This window comes from Hemiscyllium ocellatum, chromosome 7 (assembly GCF_020745735.1).
Source record: "Hemiscyllium ocellatum isolate sHemOce1 chromosome 7, sHemOce1.pat.X.cur, whole genome shotgun sequence".
In the NCBI taxonomy this organism is placed as follows: Eukaryota; Metazoa; Chordata; class Chondrichthyes; order Orectolobiformes; family Hemiscylliidae; genus Hemiscyllium; species Hemiscyllium ocellatum.
The window spans coordinates 8,767,589-8,787,840 of record NC_083407.1 but is presented as its reverse complement, the minus strand read 5'-3'; the positions used below and the strand labels follow the sequence as shown (position 1 = coordinate 8,787,840).

General features: G+C 44.8%; 1 protein-coding gene across 2 annotated transcripts; it reads left to right on the top strand.

The window, feature by feature from the left end:
* Nucleotides 1-824: 824 nt before the first annotated feature.
* On the top strand, nt 825-12,322 carry LOC132817716 (tubulin alpha-4A chain-like). 2 transcript variants are annotated; one of them, XM_060828246.1, is made up of 4 exons: nt 825-992; nt 8,617-8,839; nt 9,959-10,107; nt 11,280-12,322. In XM_060828246.1, the coding sequence occupies exons 1-4, from the start codon at nt 990-992 to the stop codon at nt 12,252-12,254; spliced, it is 1,350 nt and encodes a 449-aa protein (XP_060684229.1). In that variant the 5' UTR covers nt 825-989; the 3' UTR covers nt 12,255-12,322. The 2 variants fall into 2 exon arrangements, with proteins under 2 accessions (XP_060684229.1, XP_060684230.1); XM_060828247.1 differs by lacking the exon at nt 825-992 and adding an exon at nt 1,942-1,998.
* Nucleotides 12,323-20,252: the final 7,930 nt, after the last annotated feature.

Sequence of the window (20,252 nt, the reverse complement as noted above, 5' to 3'; positions counted from 1 at the left end):
GGCCTGCTGTGCTTTGACCAGCAACACATTTGCAGCTGTGATCTCCAGCATCTGCAGACCTCATTTTTTACTATAACCCTCGTGACGTTATAAACTTCTATCAGGTCACCTCTCAACCTTCTACGCTACAGTGAAAAAAGTCCCAGCCTTTATAACTCAAACCTTCCACCTGGCAACGTCTTGGTAAATCGCTTCTGAATCCGCTCCAGCTTCATAATATCCTTCCTATCATCCCCTCACACCCCTCCCCACATCCCTCTCTCCCTCAGCAGAAGGTGGAATTTAAGTTCTATTAATTAATCTGGAATATAAAGATAGTCCCGGTGACCATGAAAACCATCCTCAATTGTTGTAAAATCCCATCTGAGTCACTAATGTTCTTGAATGAAGTCAGTCTGCCATCCTTACCCAGTCTGGCCTACAAGTGAATCCATTCCAACAGTTACGTGGTTGAGTCTCAACTGCCCCCCACCCCCCTGCAATGGCTGAGCGTGCAAAGAGCAGTTCAGGTGGGGTAATAAATGCTGACCAAGGCACAGATGTCCACGTTCCCTGAAAGAGTGAAGATAGCCCATCTCTCTGCCCTAAATCTATTTGCATATCAGTCACAGAAAGGCTCATCTGCATAGGCAAACTAGTTATGTTCTTGCACCTTTGTTGCGATTCTTTTGCATGAAGCAAAAGGCAAAGCAGGGTTACCTCCCAACCTACCACAGTTTTGGCATTCACCTTGACGTCCCCTCGCACATTATTACTACATTTTGTAATTTGATTTAGATTTCTGTAAACCATTCCCCCATCCTGTGACGTGCGAACAGCTGCATAAATAGGGTCCCGGGGACAGATGTTTTCCATTATTTCCCCCATCCCCCTGCTCCCACCAACAGCCTTGTTCCCTCTTGTTCCCAGCGTGAGGTGATCAGTCCCGTGTACAGTCTCTCTTCCTGACACCAGTCAGCTCGGACAGAGACAGAGAAAGGATCTTAGCAATGGTGAGTGGATTGAGTCAGGTAAACGTTGCCTTGACTTTTAAACTGTTGAAACTACAGAAAGTTCTTTCTCTCGTGGTGGGTTGAATTTCATGTTTTGTGAAGGCTCAGCACCGTTCAAATAATGTGCCCTGGTTATAGGAAAGGGATCTCGTGTGATTGAAGGTGAGGGAGGAATGAGGCACAGCCTGAATTAGGACAATATTGGAAGGACAAAGCAAATCACTTTAAATGAGACTGCAGGTCAATTCTCCCAAATAAATCTGCCTGAATTACTCCCAAGAGCAGAAGAAGATGGAACTATATCAAGGAAAAGGAAAGGGTCCCTGTGTCTGGCTGAGGGCTGAATTTGCCCTCTCATTCCTCAGGACTGGACATCCTCACTGACTGATGCCATTGTCCAGCTAAGTTAATACTCCAGGAATTAAACCCTATCCCCTCTCCCAAACCAAATCCTCTTTTTAAAAAGCATCAAGTCTTTAATGTGAGTACAATTCAATTTGTGTGCATGGGAGTATGTAACTGTGTGTGTATGTAACTGTGTGCATGTCTGTTTGTGTATAACTCTGTGTGCGTTTGTGTGCGTGTATGTGCATAACGGTGTGTGTAACTGTGTACATTTCTGTCTGTGTGTATGTGTATATGTATGAGCATCTGTGTATCGGCGCGTGTGTGTACATCTCTGTACTTCTGTGTGTGTGTGTGTGTCTCTGACTGTGTACCTGTGTATGTGTGTCTCTGTTTATGTGTTTGTCTATCTGTGTGGGTCTGGGAGGGGAGGAGGGTGGTGGTTGGTGTGTGTGTGTGTGTGTGTGTGTACAAAATGTTTTTCTCTCTCATTCTCCCGAATTCTGCAAAGAGGCCATTTCAGGTTGAGGAAGAATTTGTTTGAAGAGAAGGGAGAGCAAGAGGAAGTGATTTGAAAGTTACTCAGACTCTGTGGTACATTTTATAAACTTGCGAGTGGAGCCTTTTTTTGACTGCATTAGCCTTCCTTCATTGTGATGTTGTAAGTAACGTTTAATCATCAAATCGACCAGGTTTTGGTTCACTATTTTATTGATCTGAACTCCACATTCCAATCGTCTGACAGCAGACAGCCATGAAATGGAAAGCTTTGTGATTTTTTTTTTGTTTCTGTAAAATGCATTTTTCGGCCCCTTTTCTTGGCACTGTGCCAGTCCCTCTCCGGTTTCCTGCCAGCACTGGAATTGGCCAGTTTCTGTTTCCACTCAGCTGTGCCGTCAGCTGGGAGCTGTGGAGAATGGTCCTTGCTGGAAAGGTTTGGAGGCCATTCTCCCTTGCTGGAGGCTGAGATCCAACCTCTTGCACTTGTGGAGATACACAAATAGCACATTAACAAGGAGTGTCCACTCTGCCACCTAACTTTCTTTTAAATTCATTCATGGGTGTCACCATTTATTGCCCATAGCCAGTGGGCAAGGTGGGGGATGAGCTGCCTTCTGCAGTCCATGTGCTATAGGTAGACCCACAATGCCTTTAGGGAGGGAATTCCAGGATTTTATCCTAGTGTCACTGGGATAAAACAACAATGTATTTCCAAGTCAGGAGGTGGGTGACTCACCATAGAATTCCCAGCCTCCGACCTGCTCTTGTAGAGAAAACTCATTAACTCGGATCCAGGATATGGGGAGGCTTGGCTATGGAAATCTCATCCACTAAATAAAGATAAACAATATTGAAGCTCTGCCTTGCTTATATTGACATTCTCATTTGGCTTGAGCCAGCAATATCTATACTCCATCTCTGTTTTTGTATTGTGTCCAACAATGCACTGCAATTGTGGCTCATTTATAAATCCTTTCTTCCTTTGGCCAGTTTCACTTCATCTCTTTTCTTGCTCTCTCTCTCTCTCTGTCTCTCTCTCTCTTTACCACCTTTACATGTCTGTCAAGAAGTCAATGACCTTTAAACCATTTGTTTCAATTGTTTACAAAGAGGCTAATATGTATCATCACCATCTTATATGCAAAATAACTTTTGCATAAAAAGATATTGCACAACAATCTGTTGTCGATTATACCGTCCCCATAGAGACTGGTTACTAAAAACAAAGAAATTGTAACATCCACTTGATAGCTGAAAGAATAATGCGAGAGTTCACATTTTAATAATTTTACTGTAACAAACAGATTAAAAACACTTTTGACTAAACGATATTATTGTGGGCACCTGACACATTAAACTACAGAACATTTAACGCAACTGGTAAACTCACCCCCCGAGGATATTTCATACATTGCTTAAGCAGTAATTCAGTCTTCCCAGAGTCAGTCCAAACTGATTCTGGGCCCCTCGATGATTCACTTCTGTCCCTTTTGTCTCCCACATTGGTCATTTTTTTAATCCAAGTGAAGTCTTCTTCCTGGGGGAAGCCAGATTAGCCGTATAAAGCCTGACGTCACTTGGGTATTCTGGCTTTCCCCAGGGAGAAGGACATTGTTGCTTAATGGCTGTACCACCCAAATGGAAAATACTTATGAACTTAATCCGTTCCAGGACCCCATTCGCGAACCGAAAGGTTTGCAAACTGAATCAATTTTTCCCATTTGAATTAATGTAATTCCAATTGATCTGTTTCACCATGTTGTACTGCTTAGCCAGATCAGATACACGAGCACCATCCTCGTGTTTCAGCTATTATTTCCTTCTTCCACAGTAATACATTTAGGCTTCTTAATACCACTATCACTACCACTTTTCACTTTCTTGGGAGCCATAATGAGGGCTAATTTAATGCAAAAAAAACCAAAAAAAAGTGTAAGAATGCTTGGACGTAGCAACGAACGACGTTCACAGCGCGCGCGCCGAAGACGAACTGAATGAGATCATGCGGGGCCCGAGAGCTTTTGCGTTCAAAGCGCGCGTGGCAAAGCAGAACAATGAAACCACGTGGTCGCACACGGGTTTTTTGCGTTCATACCTTCGTTCGTACCCTCGCTCGTATGTTGAATTTCGTATGTTCATTGAAGCAAAATTTTATGTAAACCGATTTGTTCGTGAACGGGGTCGTTCCTATGTCGAGGCGCTACTGTAATAAAATCTTGAAAAAAAAAGTAAACAGGAGTGTCAGAGGTTCTGTTCATACTGAGAGCTGGCTCTGAGGGAGTTGGATCAGTGTCAAGGACTCTCCACATGTGACTATAGGGTGACTTGGAGACGGGATACCAGCTATCTTACGGGTGGAAGGATCCTGCTTGGCAGTGGAGTCTTTTGGCCCTGATGGTTTGGCTGGATAACCATTGGACTGCTTGTGGTCTGGAGGGGTCAGACATATCCAGGATCTTCTTGCCAGTGGCTGGTAAAACCACTCATTGTGTATTTCCAAAAGTTAGATGGTGGTTTTGAAGGACCCACTACCTCTGGAATGTTCTGTATAGAAACATCTGAGGGGCTTGTGGATGATTTCTCCGCCAGTAAAGTGTCTCCTGACACTGCCCTGATTCCTAATAAGGAACGGGTCACCTGGAAAAAAATATATAAACCAAAGTGTCAGAGGTTTTGTTCACTCTGAGAGCTGGCTCTGAGGGAGCGTGATCAAAAACTGACCAATGTAAATAAAAAGTGGCTTGGTGACAGGATACCAGCCTCATTGGAGTTATTTCAGCTATCTTTAAGACTCAACTCTCATCATCTTGGAAGAAAATAGACTATTTAGAGCATAACCAAATATAACATTCACCACAGCTCCCTGGGACTTTAGAGACTACCAGTCTAGCTTCTGTAAATACAGGTGCAGGGACAATTATCTCTAAGTGTGACCACCTTACATCCATTCTTGACTGGGTTTTATGGAGTCAATCAAGTCAATGTAATTGCAGCAAAACTCTTCTCCATCCTCCTCACTGCAATACCACACCTCATCTGGTTGCACACACTACAACATCAGTCAAAAGATAATGTAACTGTTACCTAGATAGGAAAGGTTTATAAATGGGTAGGAAAGGTTTAGAATGATGTGGGCCAAATGCAGGGAAATGGGGTTAGTGTGGATGGATGGTTTGGTTGGCATGGGCTAGTTTGGGCCTCCATGCTGTAGGACTCTATGACTTTATGCCTATCACCTTTTACATTCAATGGCATTACCATCACTGAAGCCTCCTCTGTCAACATTCTGGTGGTTACCATTGACCAGAAACTGAGCTGAACTAGCCATAGAACATAGAACAATACAATGCAGAACAGGCCCTTCAGCCCTCAATGTTGCACTGACCTGTGAACTATTCTCAGCTTGCCCCCCTACACTATCCCAAAATCATCCATGTGCTTAGCCATGTAAACACTGTAGCTACAAGAGCAAGTCAGAGGCTAGGAATCCTGCAGCAAGTAACTCACCTCCTGACTCCCCACAAGATGGTTGGTGTTTGCAATAATGTCATGGCTCCAGTGATCCAGAAACCCATGCTAACTGAGAGGAGTCATACTGGACTCGAAACGTTAGCTGTGTTTCTCTCTCTACAGCTGCTGCCAGACCTGCTGAGTTTCTCCAGTGTACTGTGTTTGTTTAAGACTCTGGGCACATGGGTTTGAATCCCACTATGGCAGATGGTGACATTTGCATTTAATATGAATCTGGACTACCAGCTCGCCAAATGATGACCGTAAAACTATTGCCTATTCTCACTGTAAAAAACACTTGCTGGTTCTCTAATTTACTTCTTTAGGGAAGGAAACCTCCCGTCCTTACCCAGTCTGACTAGGTGTGTCCCACAACAATGTGATTGATCCATAACTGCCCTCTGACCAATTGTGAAGGATGATAAATGATTACCTGTACCCCACAAATTATTTTTAAGAAAAATAGGAGTGTGATGGAATAATCCACTGGCCTGGATGGGTACAGCTCCAATAACATTCAAGAAGCTTGACACCATCCGGGACAAAGCAGCCGCTTGACTGGCACCACATTCACAAACGTCCACTCCCTCCGCCACCGACGCTCAGTATCAACAAGGTGCACTGCAGAAATTCACCCAAGACAGCACCTTCCAAACCCATGACTACTTCCATGTAGAAGGACAAGGGCAGTAGATACATGGGAACACCACCCCCGGAAAGTTCCCCTACAAATCACTCACTGTCCTGACTTGGAAATAGGTTGCCATTCCTTCAGAGTCATAGAGTCATAGAGCTGGACAGCACGGAAACAGACCCTTTGGTCCAACTCACCCATGCCAACCAAATATCCTAAATTAATCTAGTCCCACCTGCCAGTATTTGGCCCATATCCCTCAAACCCCTTCCTATTCATATATCCATCCGGATGCCTTTTAAATGTTGTCATTGTACCAGATTCCACCACTTCCTCTGGCAGCTCATTCCATATCTGCACCACCCTCTGCATTAAAAAGAGTTGCTCCTTAGGTCTCTTTTAAACGTTTCCCCACTCACCTTAAACCTATGCCCTCTAGTTCTGGACTCTCCCACCCCAGGGAAAAGACCTTGTCTATTTATCCTATCCATGCCCCTCATGCTTTTAAAAACTTCTACAAGGTCACCCCTCAGCCTCTGATGCTCCAGGGAAAATGGCCCCAGCCTGTTCAGCCTCTCCCTATAGCTCAAACCCATCAAATCCAGTAAATCTTTTCTGAACCCTTTCAAGTTTCACAACATTCTTCCTATAACAGAGACCAGAATTGCGCACAATATTCCAAAAGTAGCCTAACCAATGTCCTGTATAGCCACAAACATGACCTCCCAACCCCTAAACTCAATGCAATAACTAGTAAAGGAAAGCATACCAAACACCTCCTTCAGTATCCAATCTACATGCGACTCCAATTTAAAGAACTATGAACTCGTCTCGTTGTTCAGCAGCACTCCCCAGACACACATGGGCAGCCATGCAGATCTCTAAGGGATCCTTTTCTCTTCCTAGTCACCCTTTTGTCCTTAATGTATTTATAAGTGTATAAGTCCTGCCCTGATTTGCCTTTCTAAAATACAGCACCTCACATTTATCTAAATTAAACACCATCTGCCACTCCTTCGCACATTGGCTCATCTGGTCCAGATCCTATTGTAATCTGAGGTAATCTTCTTCGCTGTCCACTACACCTCCAATTTTGGTGTCATCTGCAAACTTACTAACTGTACCTCTTATGCTCACATCCAAATCATTTATATAAATGACAAAAAGTAGAGGACCCAGAACCGATCCTTGTGGCACTCCACTGGTCACAGGCCTCCAGTCTGAAAAACAACCCTCCACCACCACCCTCTGTCTTCTACCTTCGAGCTAGTTCTGTATCCAAATGGCTAGTACTCCCTGTATTTCATTTGACCTAACCTTGCTAATCAGTCTACCATAAGGAACCTTGTCAAACGCCTTACTGAAGTCCATATAGATCACATTTACCGCTCTGCCCTCATCAATCCTCTTTGTTACTTCCTCGAAAAACTCAATCAAGATAGTGAGAAATGACTTCCCATGCACAAAGCCATATTGATTATCTCTAATCAGTGCTTGCATTTCCAAAAACATGTAAATCCTGTCTCTCAGGATTCCCTCCGACAACTTGCCCAACATTGATGTCTATAGTTCCCTGGTTTTCCTTACCACCTTTCTTAAATAGTGACACCATGGTTAAACGTCCAGTGTTCTAGCACCTCACCTCTGGCTATTGATGATGCAAATATCTCAGCAAGGGACCCAGCAATCACTTCCCTAGCTTCCCATAGAGTTCTAAGGTTCACCTGATCAGATCCCAGGGATTTATCCACCATAATGCATTTTAAGACATACACAGCACCTCCTCCTCTGTAATATGGACATTTTTCAAGATGTCACTATTTATTTTCCCACGTTCTCAATCGTCCATGTCCTTCTCTACAGTAAACACTGATGCAAAATATTTCTGTCATATCTCCCCTGTGGTTCCACACAGGCAGCCTTTAAGGGACTCTATTCTCTCCCTAGTTACCCTTTTGTCCTTAATGTATTTATAAAAACCGTTTGGATTCTCCTTAACTCTATTTGTCAAACTACCTCATGTCCCCTTTTTGTCCTCCTGATTTCCCTCTTAAGTATACTCCTACTGCCTTTATACTCTTCTAAGGATTCACTTGATCTATCCTGTCTATACCTGGCATATGCTCCCTTCTTTTTCTTAATCAAAACCTGAATTTCTCTAGTCATTCAGCATTCCCTACACCTGCCAGCCTTTCCTTTCACCCTGACAGGAATATATTGTCTCTGGATTCTCGTTATTTCATTTTTGAAGGTTTCCCATTTTCCAGCCATCCCCTTACCTAGCAACTTTTGAAAATTCTTGCCTAATACCATCAAAACTGGCCTTCATCCAATTTGCAACTTCAACTTTTAGATCCGGTCTATCCTTTTCCATCACTTTTTAAAATCTAATAGAATTATGGTCATTGGCCCCAAAGTGTTCCCCCACTGACATCTTAGTCACATACCCTGCCTTATTTCCCAAGATATTGCATCTTCTCTAGTCGGTACATCAAATTCGTCTCCATATAAACTTTTAACATTACGGCAGTCCTGGTCTGTTTGGAATGTTGAGTCAAAATCCTGGAATTTCCTCCCTAAGGTTATTGTGGGCCTATCCCAAGTTTCACTAATTGTTCATCATGCTTCTTGCAGCGTGAATGTATCTCCATCCATGTTGGCCAGGCTGGTGTCCAGATGGGCAATGCTTGCTGGGAGCTGTACTGTTTGGAACATGGTATCCAGCTTGATGGGCACAGACCTGATGTGAAAAATGCAAGCGAGGCCGACGACTCCTTTGACACCTTCTTCTGTGAGACACAAACTGGGAAACATGTCCCCCGGGCAATCTTTCTGGACCTGGAGCCAACTGTGATCGGTAAGGGGAAGCAGGGCTCGTGCCCGAAACGTTGATTCTCCCGCTCCCACCTGACCTGCTGCACTTTTCCAGCAACACATTTTCAGCTCTGATCTCCAGCATCTGCAGACCTCACTTTCTCCACATTGACCTATACAACACTTGACTGGAGGTTACACCCGTGCTTTGCTGTGATCTGGAAGGTGCTGCCTACTAGGGAATTAGGAGCAGATTTAGTAAGGAACTTCCAATGGAAAAATTGGATACCGAAGGGATAAAGGTTTGCTGGGTTATGGGCAAAACTGAGGGACGAATTAGGATTTTTCTTTCAAACAGTCAGCAGAGAAATAACACCCCTATTATTCCAACACTCGCTGCAAGATTCCTGAGTCTTCACCAGAAATATTCCTTCTCTGAAATTCTGCTCATGTTTGACTCACAGACACATCCCAGGAGCAGGAAATGGGTATCTTCCTCTTCAAAGCAGAAAGGGAGATTGGCATAAACAACCATCAAAGGCTTGATCCATGTCCACAATTAATCCCAAACAGTAGTTAGTATACCCTTAGCACTGAGGTTAAACATCAAACGTTGAAACTGGCTCAAAACAAAAGGGATGTGGTTGGAGATGGAAACTAATTTGATCCATTTTAAATTCTTCCCCCACCCGGGTACAAGTAGATCGAATTGGGATGAAGTAAAATGCAGCAAAATTGCTGTAGGGCAATGTGGAATGAAACAGCACAGGGGAGGCCATTCAGCCTCTCTAGTCTGTACAGTCTCTTTGAAAGATTTCTCCAATTAGCTCCACTCCCAGCACGTTGCCATATCCTGATGATAAACCATCCTTTTGAAATTAAAAGTTGAATTGAGTCTGCTTTCTTCAAGCCGCTATTCCAGAGCACAACATCTCCCTGCACACAATTATTCCTCTCATCTTATCTTCATTTTTGCTGATACTCTCTCTGCTTACTGACTGACTTCCGAGTGGAAATGGTTTCACCTGATTTTGAATGCCTCTGTTCAATCTCTCCTTAACTCCCGCTGCCCTGAGGGGAACAGACTCAGTTTCTTCACTCTCTCCACCTGAGTGCACAGATGCAGCGGCCATTGTAACTTGTTGCATTGCTCCTGTTCTAGATGAGGTCCGGACTGGTCCCTATCGTCAGCTGTTCCACCCTGAGCAGCTCATCACCGGGAAGGAAGATGCTGCCAACAACTACGCCCGTGGGCACTACACCATTGGCAAGGAGCTGATCGACCCAGTCTTAGCTAGACTTAACAAGTTGGTAAGGATGTCGATATTTAAAACTCAGCTTGTCACATCATTTAGAGTCACAGTCATAGAGACGTACAGCACAGAAACAAACCCTTCGGTCCAACCCGTCCATGCCGACCAGATATCCCAATCCAATCTAGTCCCACTAGCCAGCACCTGGTCCATATCTCTCTAAACCCTTCCTATTCATATACCCATCCAAATGCCTTTTAAATGTTGTAATTGTACCAGCCTCCACCACTTCCTCTGGCAGCTCATTCTATACATGTACCACCCTCTGCGTGAAAAAGTTGCCCCTTAAGTCTCTTTTATATCTTTCCCCTCTCACTGTAAACCTATGTCCTCTAGTTCTGGATTCCCCCACTCCAGGGAAGAGACTGTGTCTATTTATCTTATCCACGCCCCTCACAATTCTATAAACCTCTATCAGGTCACCCCTCGGCTTCCGACGCTCCAGGGAAAACAGCCCCAGCCTGTTCAGCCTCTCCCTGTAGCTCAGATCCTCCAACCCTGCTGCTTTGACCCAATGCTTTTAACTTTGGATCAAAAGTTTAAAAAAACAAAGAACATGCTGACTGGGAGACAGCGAGGACTGCAGATGCTGGAGGCCAGAGTCAATAGATGTGGAGCTGGAAAAGCACAGCAGGTCAGACAGCATCCGAGGGGCAGGAGAGTCAGGACGCAGGATTTCAGACTGAAACATTGACGTTCCTGCTCCTTCGAAGCTGTCTAATCTGCTTTTCCAGCCTCATACCTATTGACCTAAAGCTGCAAACGCTAGAAATCAAAACAAAATCAGAAATTGCTGGAAAAGCTCAGTATGTCTGGGAGCATCTGTGGAGAGAAAGCAAAGTTAACATTTTAGGTCCAGTAAACCTTCTTCAGAATGATGAGATGCCGCCAGACCTGCTGAGTTTCTCCAGCAAGTTATCATGTTGTTTTGAAAAGGTTTCTGACCCTTCAAAAAAAAAAGTCCCCTTCATGGAACCGAAAATCAAAAACTCTTTTATCTCTTCCTCAGAATCAAAAATCTCACTGACAATATATTATACTCTATTAACACAACAAGCATTCCTGTTGGGAAAGTCACTGAATTAATGTCCAAAACCGAACGGCCGGATAATGTAACGTTTGTTCTGTTTGGAAAACTACATTTCTCTACTTTCTCATTTCCTCACTTAGGCTGACCAATGCACAGGTCTTCAAGGTTTCCTGGTTTTCCATAGTTTTGGTGGAGGCACTGGCTCAGGATTCACCTCCCTGCTGATGGAACGTCTCTCAGTCGACTACGGCAAGAAGTCCAAGCTGGAGTTTTCTGTCTACCCAGCTCCCAGGATCTCCACCGCTGTGGTGGAACCCTACAACTCCATCCTGACCACTCACACCACACTGGAACACACTGATTGTTCCTTCATGGTGGACAACGAGGCCATCTATGACATCTGCCACAAAAACCTGGACATTGAGCGTCCAGGCTACATCAACCTGAACCGTCTGATCGGGCAAATTGTGTCATCAATCACAGCTTCCCTCCGTTTTGATGGGGCCCTCAATGTTGACCTGACAGAATTCCAAACTAACTTGGTGCCATACCCTCGTATCCATTTCCCTCTGGCTACCTACGCCCCAGTCATCTCGGCTGAGAAAGCTTACCATGAGCAGCTGTCGGTGACCGAGATCACCGGTGCCTGCTTTGAGCCAGCAAACCAGATGGTCAAGTGTGACCCTCGCCACGGCAAGTACATGGCTTGCTGCCTGCTCTACCGTGGTGATGTGGTGCCAAAAGACGTCAATGTTGCCATTGCCAACATTAAGACCAGGCGTTCCATCCAGTTTGTGGACTGGTGCCCAACTGGCTTCAAGGTTGGCATCAACTACCAGCCCCCTACAGTGGTGCCTGGTGGGGACTTGGCCAAGGTGCAGCGAGCTGTGTGTATGCTGAGCAACACCACGGCCATCGCTGAAGCCTGGGCTCGACTCAATCACAAGTTTGATCTGATGTACGCCAAGCGCGCCTTTGTGCATTGGTACGTGGGTGAGGGGATGGAGGAAGGGGAGTTCTCGGAGGCCCGTGAAGACCTCGCTGCTTTGGAGAAAGATTACGAAGAGGTTGGTGCAGAGAGCACAGCTGATGATGAGGAAAATGAGGGATTCTGAATTCTAATCCGCTCGGGGCAAATCTTTTCATCTTTGTTTGACACAATTAAAATCTGTTCTTTTCTGGACGATAGCGTTCTGAATTTCATTGGCGTCCGCTATTTGAGAAATGGACCTTTTAAACACTCTGGGCTTTTAGATTCGAGTTGATTATTTGGGAACTCTCCTCTGTTTTTACCTAATCAAAATAAAGGTTGCAAGATGATTTGGAGAAATCTTTGACTCTTCTAATTATGAAGGGGGACGTTGCAGTGGACTTGGGTTTTTGTTTTGGTGTTCTTGCTGTCATCCTGTAGCCACAGTTTATGTCAATGAAGCAACCAGAAGTACTGTATTCAAAACAGGAATTGGTACTTGGTAATTGTAAACTCAGAGCTGAAAATGTGTTGCTGGAAAAGCACAGCAGGTCAGGCAGCATCCAAGGAGCAGGAGAGTCGACGTTTTGGTCATGAGCCCTTCTTCAGGAATGAGGAAACACCTTCCTCATTCCTGAAGAAGGGCTCTGGCCCGAAACGTCGACTCTCCTGCTCCTTGGATGCTGCCTGACCTGCTGCGCTTTTCCAGCAACACATTTTCAGCTCTGATCTCCAGCATCTGCAGTCCTCACTTTCTCCTAGAAAATTATAAACTCAGGCAGGGATTTCCACAAAACGACAGTTATCACGAAACATGTAGTTACCAAGAAATGTTCTGTTAAAAATAAGTTCCTCTCTCATTTCATTGACCTCTTTAAAAGAAGACATCAGCTACCCACAAGTTGTCAAACTCAAGTCTACAAGATCTAATAAATGTGAAGATTTCATAACAGATACCTTGTTAGCAAATAAATATTAGAGTGAAAAATGTGATTGTCTCTTAAGAAATCCTAACTCTAATCTACCTCCCAGCAGCTCTTCCGAGTTTTTTTTTAGCAATGGCCCATTAATTAGTTTCTGTCTCAGTGACTCTTTGAACCTCGATTCTTCAAAAGGTGAAAGAAGCAGAATCTTTCAATCTTGCTGGAGATTTCTGCAATGCTCGAGGGGTGGAAGGTTACCAGGTTAGCTGGCGGTGTGGAGTAACTGGAGCAGCCAAGGCAGAGCAAACAACCATAAGGTAAAGGAGCCGAATTAGGCCATTTGGCCCATCAAGTTTGCTCCACCATCCGATCATGGCTGATATGTTCTCCTGCCTTCTCCCTGTGAAGCAGACCCAAGGAGCTAAGGGGCCAACTCCTGTTCCTAGTTTTTATGATGTAAGGTTTCGGCCTGTCAGATATATCCATGATCTACCAACCAATAGCAGGCTGCACAATAGATTAGATTACTTACAGTGTGGAAACAGGCCCTTCGGTCCAACAAGTCCACACCGACCCGCCGAAACGCAACCCATCCAGACCCATTCCCCTACATTTACCCCTTCACCTAACACTACGGGCAATTTAGCATGGCCAATTCACCTAACCTGCACATCTTTGGACTGTGGGAGGAAACCGGAGCACCCGGAGGAAACCCACGCAGACACGGGGAGAATGAGCAAACTCCACACAGAGAGTCACCTGAGGCAGGAATTGAACCCGGGTCTCTGGCGCTGTGAGGCAGCATTGCGAACCACTGTGCCACCGTGCCGCCCATAAATATCAGGGTCATTGACCACTGCTACAGAGGGTCTCGGGAGAAAGGGGAACAGTGGCTGCCCTGGAACCCAGGTAAACGTGGGATATCCTGAGGTAGCAGACCCTGTGAGGGCTTTGCTAGGGTTTGGGGATTGGGGGTAGTATTACATTTATGACAGTGTGGGGGATGGGGGGATTGGATACTGAGAGGCAAAACTGGGTCAGGGTAGCCTTCAGTTAGGTGGCACTCCTTCCTCACACACCAGCAATCCACAAGGTTAAACCCACAGGTCGACACATTGGGCGCAGGCCCTTCCAACTGACCAGAGACTTTGAACACAGGGTCATAATGGGGGCACTGAGTGAGTGCTGCACTGTTGGTTTAAGGTGGCAGAGGTGGTTACTGCAGATGCTGGAGATCAGAGTCAAGATTAGAGTGGTGCTGGAAAAGCACTGCAGGTCAGGCAGCATCCAAAGAGCAGGAAAATTGACGTTTCAGGCAAGAGCCCTTCATCACGATTTTCCTGCTCCTCGGATGCTGCCTGACCTGCAGTGCTTTTCCAGCACCACTCTAATGTTGGTTTAAGGTCTCAAATGAAAGATGCCACCTCCAATGGCCTATCCACCCTCTCCAGCAGATGCAGGGAAGTTATGCCTGGATTCCTGACCAATATTGGTATCTCCAGTTGCTCACCATTTTATCAATTGTCTTATTGACTATCCAATCATTTGTGGAGTTTGGGCTAAAAACAGATTAGCCATGGTGTTACTGAATGACAGAGCAAACTCAGAGGGCTGAGTGACCTTCTCTTGTTCCTCATGCTACAGAAACTTTATTACAGTTTTCATGTTTAGTTTTATTTATGGACTTGGAGTCAGAGAGATGTACAGCACGGAAACAAACCCTTCGGTCCAACTCGTCCATGCTGACCAGGTACCCTAAGTTAACCTAGTCTCATTTGCCAGCATCCAGTCTGTATCCCTGTGAACCCTTACTATTCTTTTTAAATGGTGTAATTGTACCGGCCTCCACCACATCCTCTGGCACCTCATTCCATACACATACCACCCTCTGCATGAAAAGGTTGCCCCTTAGATCCCTTTTATATCTTTCCCCACTCACCCTAAACCAATGCCCTCTAGTTCTGAACTCCCCCACCCCAGGGAAAACACCCTTGTCTAGTCACACTATCCATGTCGCTCATGATTTATAAATCTCTATAAGGTAACCCCTCAGCCCACAATGCTCCAGGGAAAGCAGCCCCAGCCTATTCAGCCCCTCCCTATAGCTCAAATCTTCAACCCTGGCAACATCCTTGTAAATCCTTTCTAACACTTTTAAGTTTCACAGCATACTTCCTATAGGAGGGAGACCAGAATTGCACACATTTTTCCAACAGTGGCCTAACCAATGTTCTGTACATTTGCAACATGATCTCCCAACTCCTATACTCAATACTCTGACCAATAAGGGAAAGCGTACCAAACGACTTCTTCGCTATCCTTTACACCTGTGACTCCGCTTTCAAGGAGCTATGAAATTGCCCGCCAATGTCTCTTTGTTCAGCAACATTTCCCAGGACCTTACCATTAACTGTACAAGTCCTGCCCTAATTTGCCTTTCCAAAATGCAGTACCTCACACTTATCTAAATTGAACTCCATCTGCCAGTTCTTGGCCCATTGGTCCATCTGTTCAGGATCCCGTTGTACTCTGGGGTAATCTTCTTTGCTGTCCGCTACACCTCTAATTTTGGTGTCATCTACACACTTACTAACCATACCTTCTATGTTCACACCAAAATCGTTTATATAAATGATGAAAAGCAGTAGACCCAACACCATTCCTTGTGAAACTCCATTGTTCACAGGCCTCCAGTCTGAAAAAAAAACCCTCCAGCACCACTCTGTGTCTCCTACCTTAGAGCCAGTTCTGTATCCAAGTGGCTCGTTCTCCCTGTATTCCATGTGATCTAACCTTGCTAACCAGTGTACCATGAGGAACCTTGTCGAACGCCTTACTGAAGTCCATATAGATCACATCTACCGCTCTACCCTTATTAATCCTCTTTGTTACTTCTTCAAAAAGCTCAAATCAAGCTTGTAACACATGATTTCCCACACACAAGCCATGTAGACTATCCCTAATTAGTCTTTGCCTTTCCAAATACATGTAAATCCTGTCCCTCAGGATTTCCTCCAACAACACTTATGTCAGTCTCACCGTTCCATAGTTCCCTGGTTTTTCCTTACCACCTTTCTTAAATAGTGGCACCACGTTAGCCAACCTTCAGATAGGAATGTTCCCTGTCAGTCAGGGAACACATCAGAGGTCAGGGACATTCAGACTTCGATCTTTGGGTAAGCATCCTTCAAGGCTGCCTTCAGGATACACACCAACACAGACTCGCCAAGCAGAAACTGATAGCCACGTTCCGTACCCATGAGAATGGTCTCAATCATGACCTTGGGTTCATGTTTCGCTACATGTGATCTCACCACACTGTCCTGTACCTGTAAAATCTTCTTTCCTGTCGTGTTTTAATACCACCACCTTGATAAATTGCTATGATATCTTTACTTTCATTAGTTTGTACAGTTTTGGATTGTTGTTACTTTGGTTAGACCCTCGGCGTGGGACTCACCTACCTATCATGTTATTCCAATCATTTGGTTTGTTCCCAGCACTCCCTCATTTAATCATATTATAGGTCACCCCTTCACTTGTTACTCAGATGGTGACACTGTACTCACACCAGCTGATGTTCTTGATCAGCTGCAGAGACCTATTATTCAGCCTGGCGACACTCCACTCACAGTATTGTGTGATTTTTTGATCCTCTGTCCCCTCTGCCTATAAATTCTGTGCCTGTGTGCTTTGTTCTCACTTAACCTGACGAAGATGTATGGAGTGAAGGGTCTGTTTCCATGTTGTACATCTCTATGACTCTAAATCCTGTTAGATTGTAATCTGGTGTCATCTGACTTATCTGTATTTCACCACATTCTGTCTCTTCCATACCCTTTTCCACAGTAAACATTGATACAAAATACTCATTTAGTGTCTCCCCATCTCCTGCAGCTCCACACAAAGGCTGCCTTGCTGATCTTTAAGGGAACCTATTCTCTCCCTAGTTACCCTTTTATCCTTAATGTATTTGTAAAATCTTTTTGGATTCTCCTTAATTCTATTTGCCAAAGCTATCTCATGTCCCCTTTTTGCCCCCCTGATTTCCCTCTTAAGTATATACCTACTTCCTTTATAATCTAAGGATTTACTTGATCTCTGCTGTCTATACCTGACATATGCTTTTTTTTAACCAAACTCTCAATTTTTTTCGTCATCCAGCATTCCCTGCACCTACCAGCCTTCCCCTTCACCATAACATGAACAGACTGTTTATGGATCCTTGTTATCTCATTTCTGAAGACTTCCCATTTTCCAGCCACCCCAATCAACTTTTGAAAGTTCTTGGGGGAAAGTGAGGACTGCAGATGCTGGAGATTAGAGTCAAGATTAGAGTGGTGCTGGAAAAGCACAGCAGGTCAGGCAGCATCCAAGGAGCAGGAAAATCGATGTTTCAGGCAAAGATCCTTCATCAGGAATGACCCCTGTCGACTTTCCTGCTCCTCAGATGCTGCCTGACCTGCTGTGCATTTCCAGCACCACTGTAATCTTGAAAGTTCTTGCCTAATACACTCAAAATTAGCCTGCCTCCAATTTAGAACTTCAACTTTTAGATCATGTCTATCCTTTTCCATCGCTATTTTAAAACTAATAGAATTGTGATCACTGATCCCAAAGTGCTCCCCCATTGACATCGCAGTCACCTACCCTGCCTTATTTCCCAAGAGTAGGTCAGGTTTTGCACCTTCTCTAGTAGGTACACCCACATACTGAATCAGAAAATTGTCTTCTACACACTCAACAAATTCCTCTCCATCTGAACCCTAAACACTATGTCAGTCCCAGTCTATGTTTGGAAAGTTAAAATCCCCTACCATAACCACCCTATTATTCTTACAGATAACTGAGATCTCCTGACAGATTTGTTTCTCAATTTCCCACTGACGTTGGTGATGCTGTATCACAAACCAGCTGTCCAGCCAACTGAGCATAAAGGTCAATGACAAAACACATTGGAGTTCTTTTCGTTTTTAAACAAGGCTTTTTTTTTGGGAAGCACATGATTCCAGATAATGGAGTGATTTTGTTGCATGAATTCCCTTCAGGGAAAGCCACTGATTGCTCCTATGACTGAGATTCTGAATGTCGGGATACCGTTTGGAATTGTTTGGAATGGTTGGTAACTAACCTGCTGAAGGAAAGGAGCTTCCTAGCTCAGCTTTCCTGTTTCTGGATGCACCCATGTTGTGAGTCCTGTGCAGAAATGTAATCATTCTCTCAAAAAGCTCCAAAGCAAACTTCAGGTTTCCTCAGGAAGCTGTGTTTGTAAAGATTCTAAAACCAACTGTCAATGTTTGGTGACACTCACCTCAACATACTGACGATCATCTGAGTATTCCATACCGTATCATTGCTGTCTTCAAAGAAATGAGACGTATTGGCCTGAAGTGTGTTTCCTTCAGTCGTGGAGAGAAATTCATTCCTTTACTACTGTATGCTTATTTAGAAGAAAAAAAAATGTACATTTCCCCGTTGCTTTCTGCGATATTCAATTCGACTGATTATCCACTGAAGATTCAGAGATGATTACGCTTGTTAATAAATCAGTCGTCCTGTGCTTAATGAAGAAACCTGGTTAATGTCAAAAGATGGTGAAAGTGAGGACTGCAGATGCTGGAGATTAGAGTCAAGATTAGAGTGGTGCTGGAAAAGCACAGCAGGTCAGGCAGCATTCGAGGAGCAGGAAAATCGACATTTTGGGCCGGAGCCCTTCATCAGGAATTCACGATTCCTGATTAAGGGCTTTGGCCTGACACATCGATTAGCCTGCTCCTCGGATGCTGCTTGACCTGCTGTGCTTTTCCAGCACCACTCTAATAATGCCCAAAGATGCATACTTAGGGCATCGGCTATGAAACAACATTAGCATTCGCAGGATGAGGATATCACTGGCCAGGTCAGCATTTTTGACCCATCCCTAATTGCCCAGAGGGCAGTTAAGAGTCAACCCCATTACTGTGGGTCTGAAATCACGTGTAGGCCAGATCAGGTAAGGATGGCCGTTTCCTTCCCTAAAAGGACATGAGTGAATCAGATGGATTTTTCTAACAAGCAGCAATAGATTCATGGTTATCATTTAGACCATTACTTCCAGATTTCCATGGAATTCACATTCCACCATCTACCACAGCAGGATTTGAAGCCCAGGCCCCATATCACCACCATCACGGTACTGTTATTCTAGAAACTCAGGTAATTCCACTAAGGCTTCACCTCCCCCGAATTGTACAGAACGTCCAGGGATGTGTATGCCAGGTGGATTGGCCATAATAGGTGCAGGGTTACAGAGATAGGACTGGGAAGGCTGGGATACTCTGAGGCTGAGTATCTAGAGTTAGGTCACTAACCTACCATGTAGGAGAGGGTTATGTGACCTCTTGCTGCTGTTTGAGAGTGCGTGGAAGTATTAATACACATGGGTAAATCCTGACTCAGAGCTGAATGGCCTCCATGCTGTAGCCTTTCCTTCAAGTGAAAAAGAGAACATAGTATTAGCCAAGTGTTGAGATCTTTTTTCGGGACCAGGGGAACTGAGTGGAGAGTATCCACCCCGTGGCTCAACACTTTAACTCTCCCTTCCACTCCACCGAGGACATGCAGGTCCTTGGACTCCTCCATCGCCAGAACATAACAACACGACGGTTGGAGGAAGAGCGCCTCATCTTCCGCCTGGGAACCCTCCAACCACAAGGGATGAACTCAGATTTCTCCAGTTTCCTCATTTCCCCTCCCCCACCTTGTCTCAGTCGGTTCCCTCGAACTCAGCACCGCCCTCCTAACCTACAATTTTCTTCCTGACCTCTCCGCCCCCACCCCACTCCGGCCTATCACCCTCACCTTGACCTCCTTCCACCTATCACATCTCCATCGCCCCTCCCCCAGGTCCCTCCTCCCTACCTTTTATCTTAGCCTGCCTGGCACACTCTCCTCATTCCTGATGAAGGGCTCTGGCCCAAAACGTTGAATTTCCTATTCCTTGGATGCTGCCTGACCTGCTGCGCTTTTCCAGCAACACATTTTCAGAACTGTGTGGAGAGTATAAAACATGTAAATGTAGGTACTGCAGACACTCTTTACAGATTAGAGACTGGAGTGGACTGGCACATGGTACAATTAGAGCAGAAGTGTAGATATTTCAAGGATAATTGAAGAAAGAGGGAGGAGAGAACTATGGTGGGTGAGGAAGTAGAAATGAAAGTAGATTATAAACACTAGCC

Bases quoted from the DNA above. Each gene is read 5' to 3' on its own strand.
- LOC132817716 (XM_060828246.1), top strand. The intron at 8,840-9,958 runs GTAAGGGGAAGC...CTCCTGTTCTAG, and splicing joins CCTGGAGCCAACTGTGATCG to ATGAGGTCCGGACTGGTCCC. The intron at 10,108-11,279 runs GTAAGGATGTCG...TTCCTCACTTAG, and splicing joins TAGCTAGACTTAACAAGTTG to GCTGACCAATGCACAGGTCT.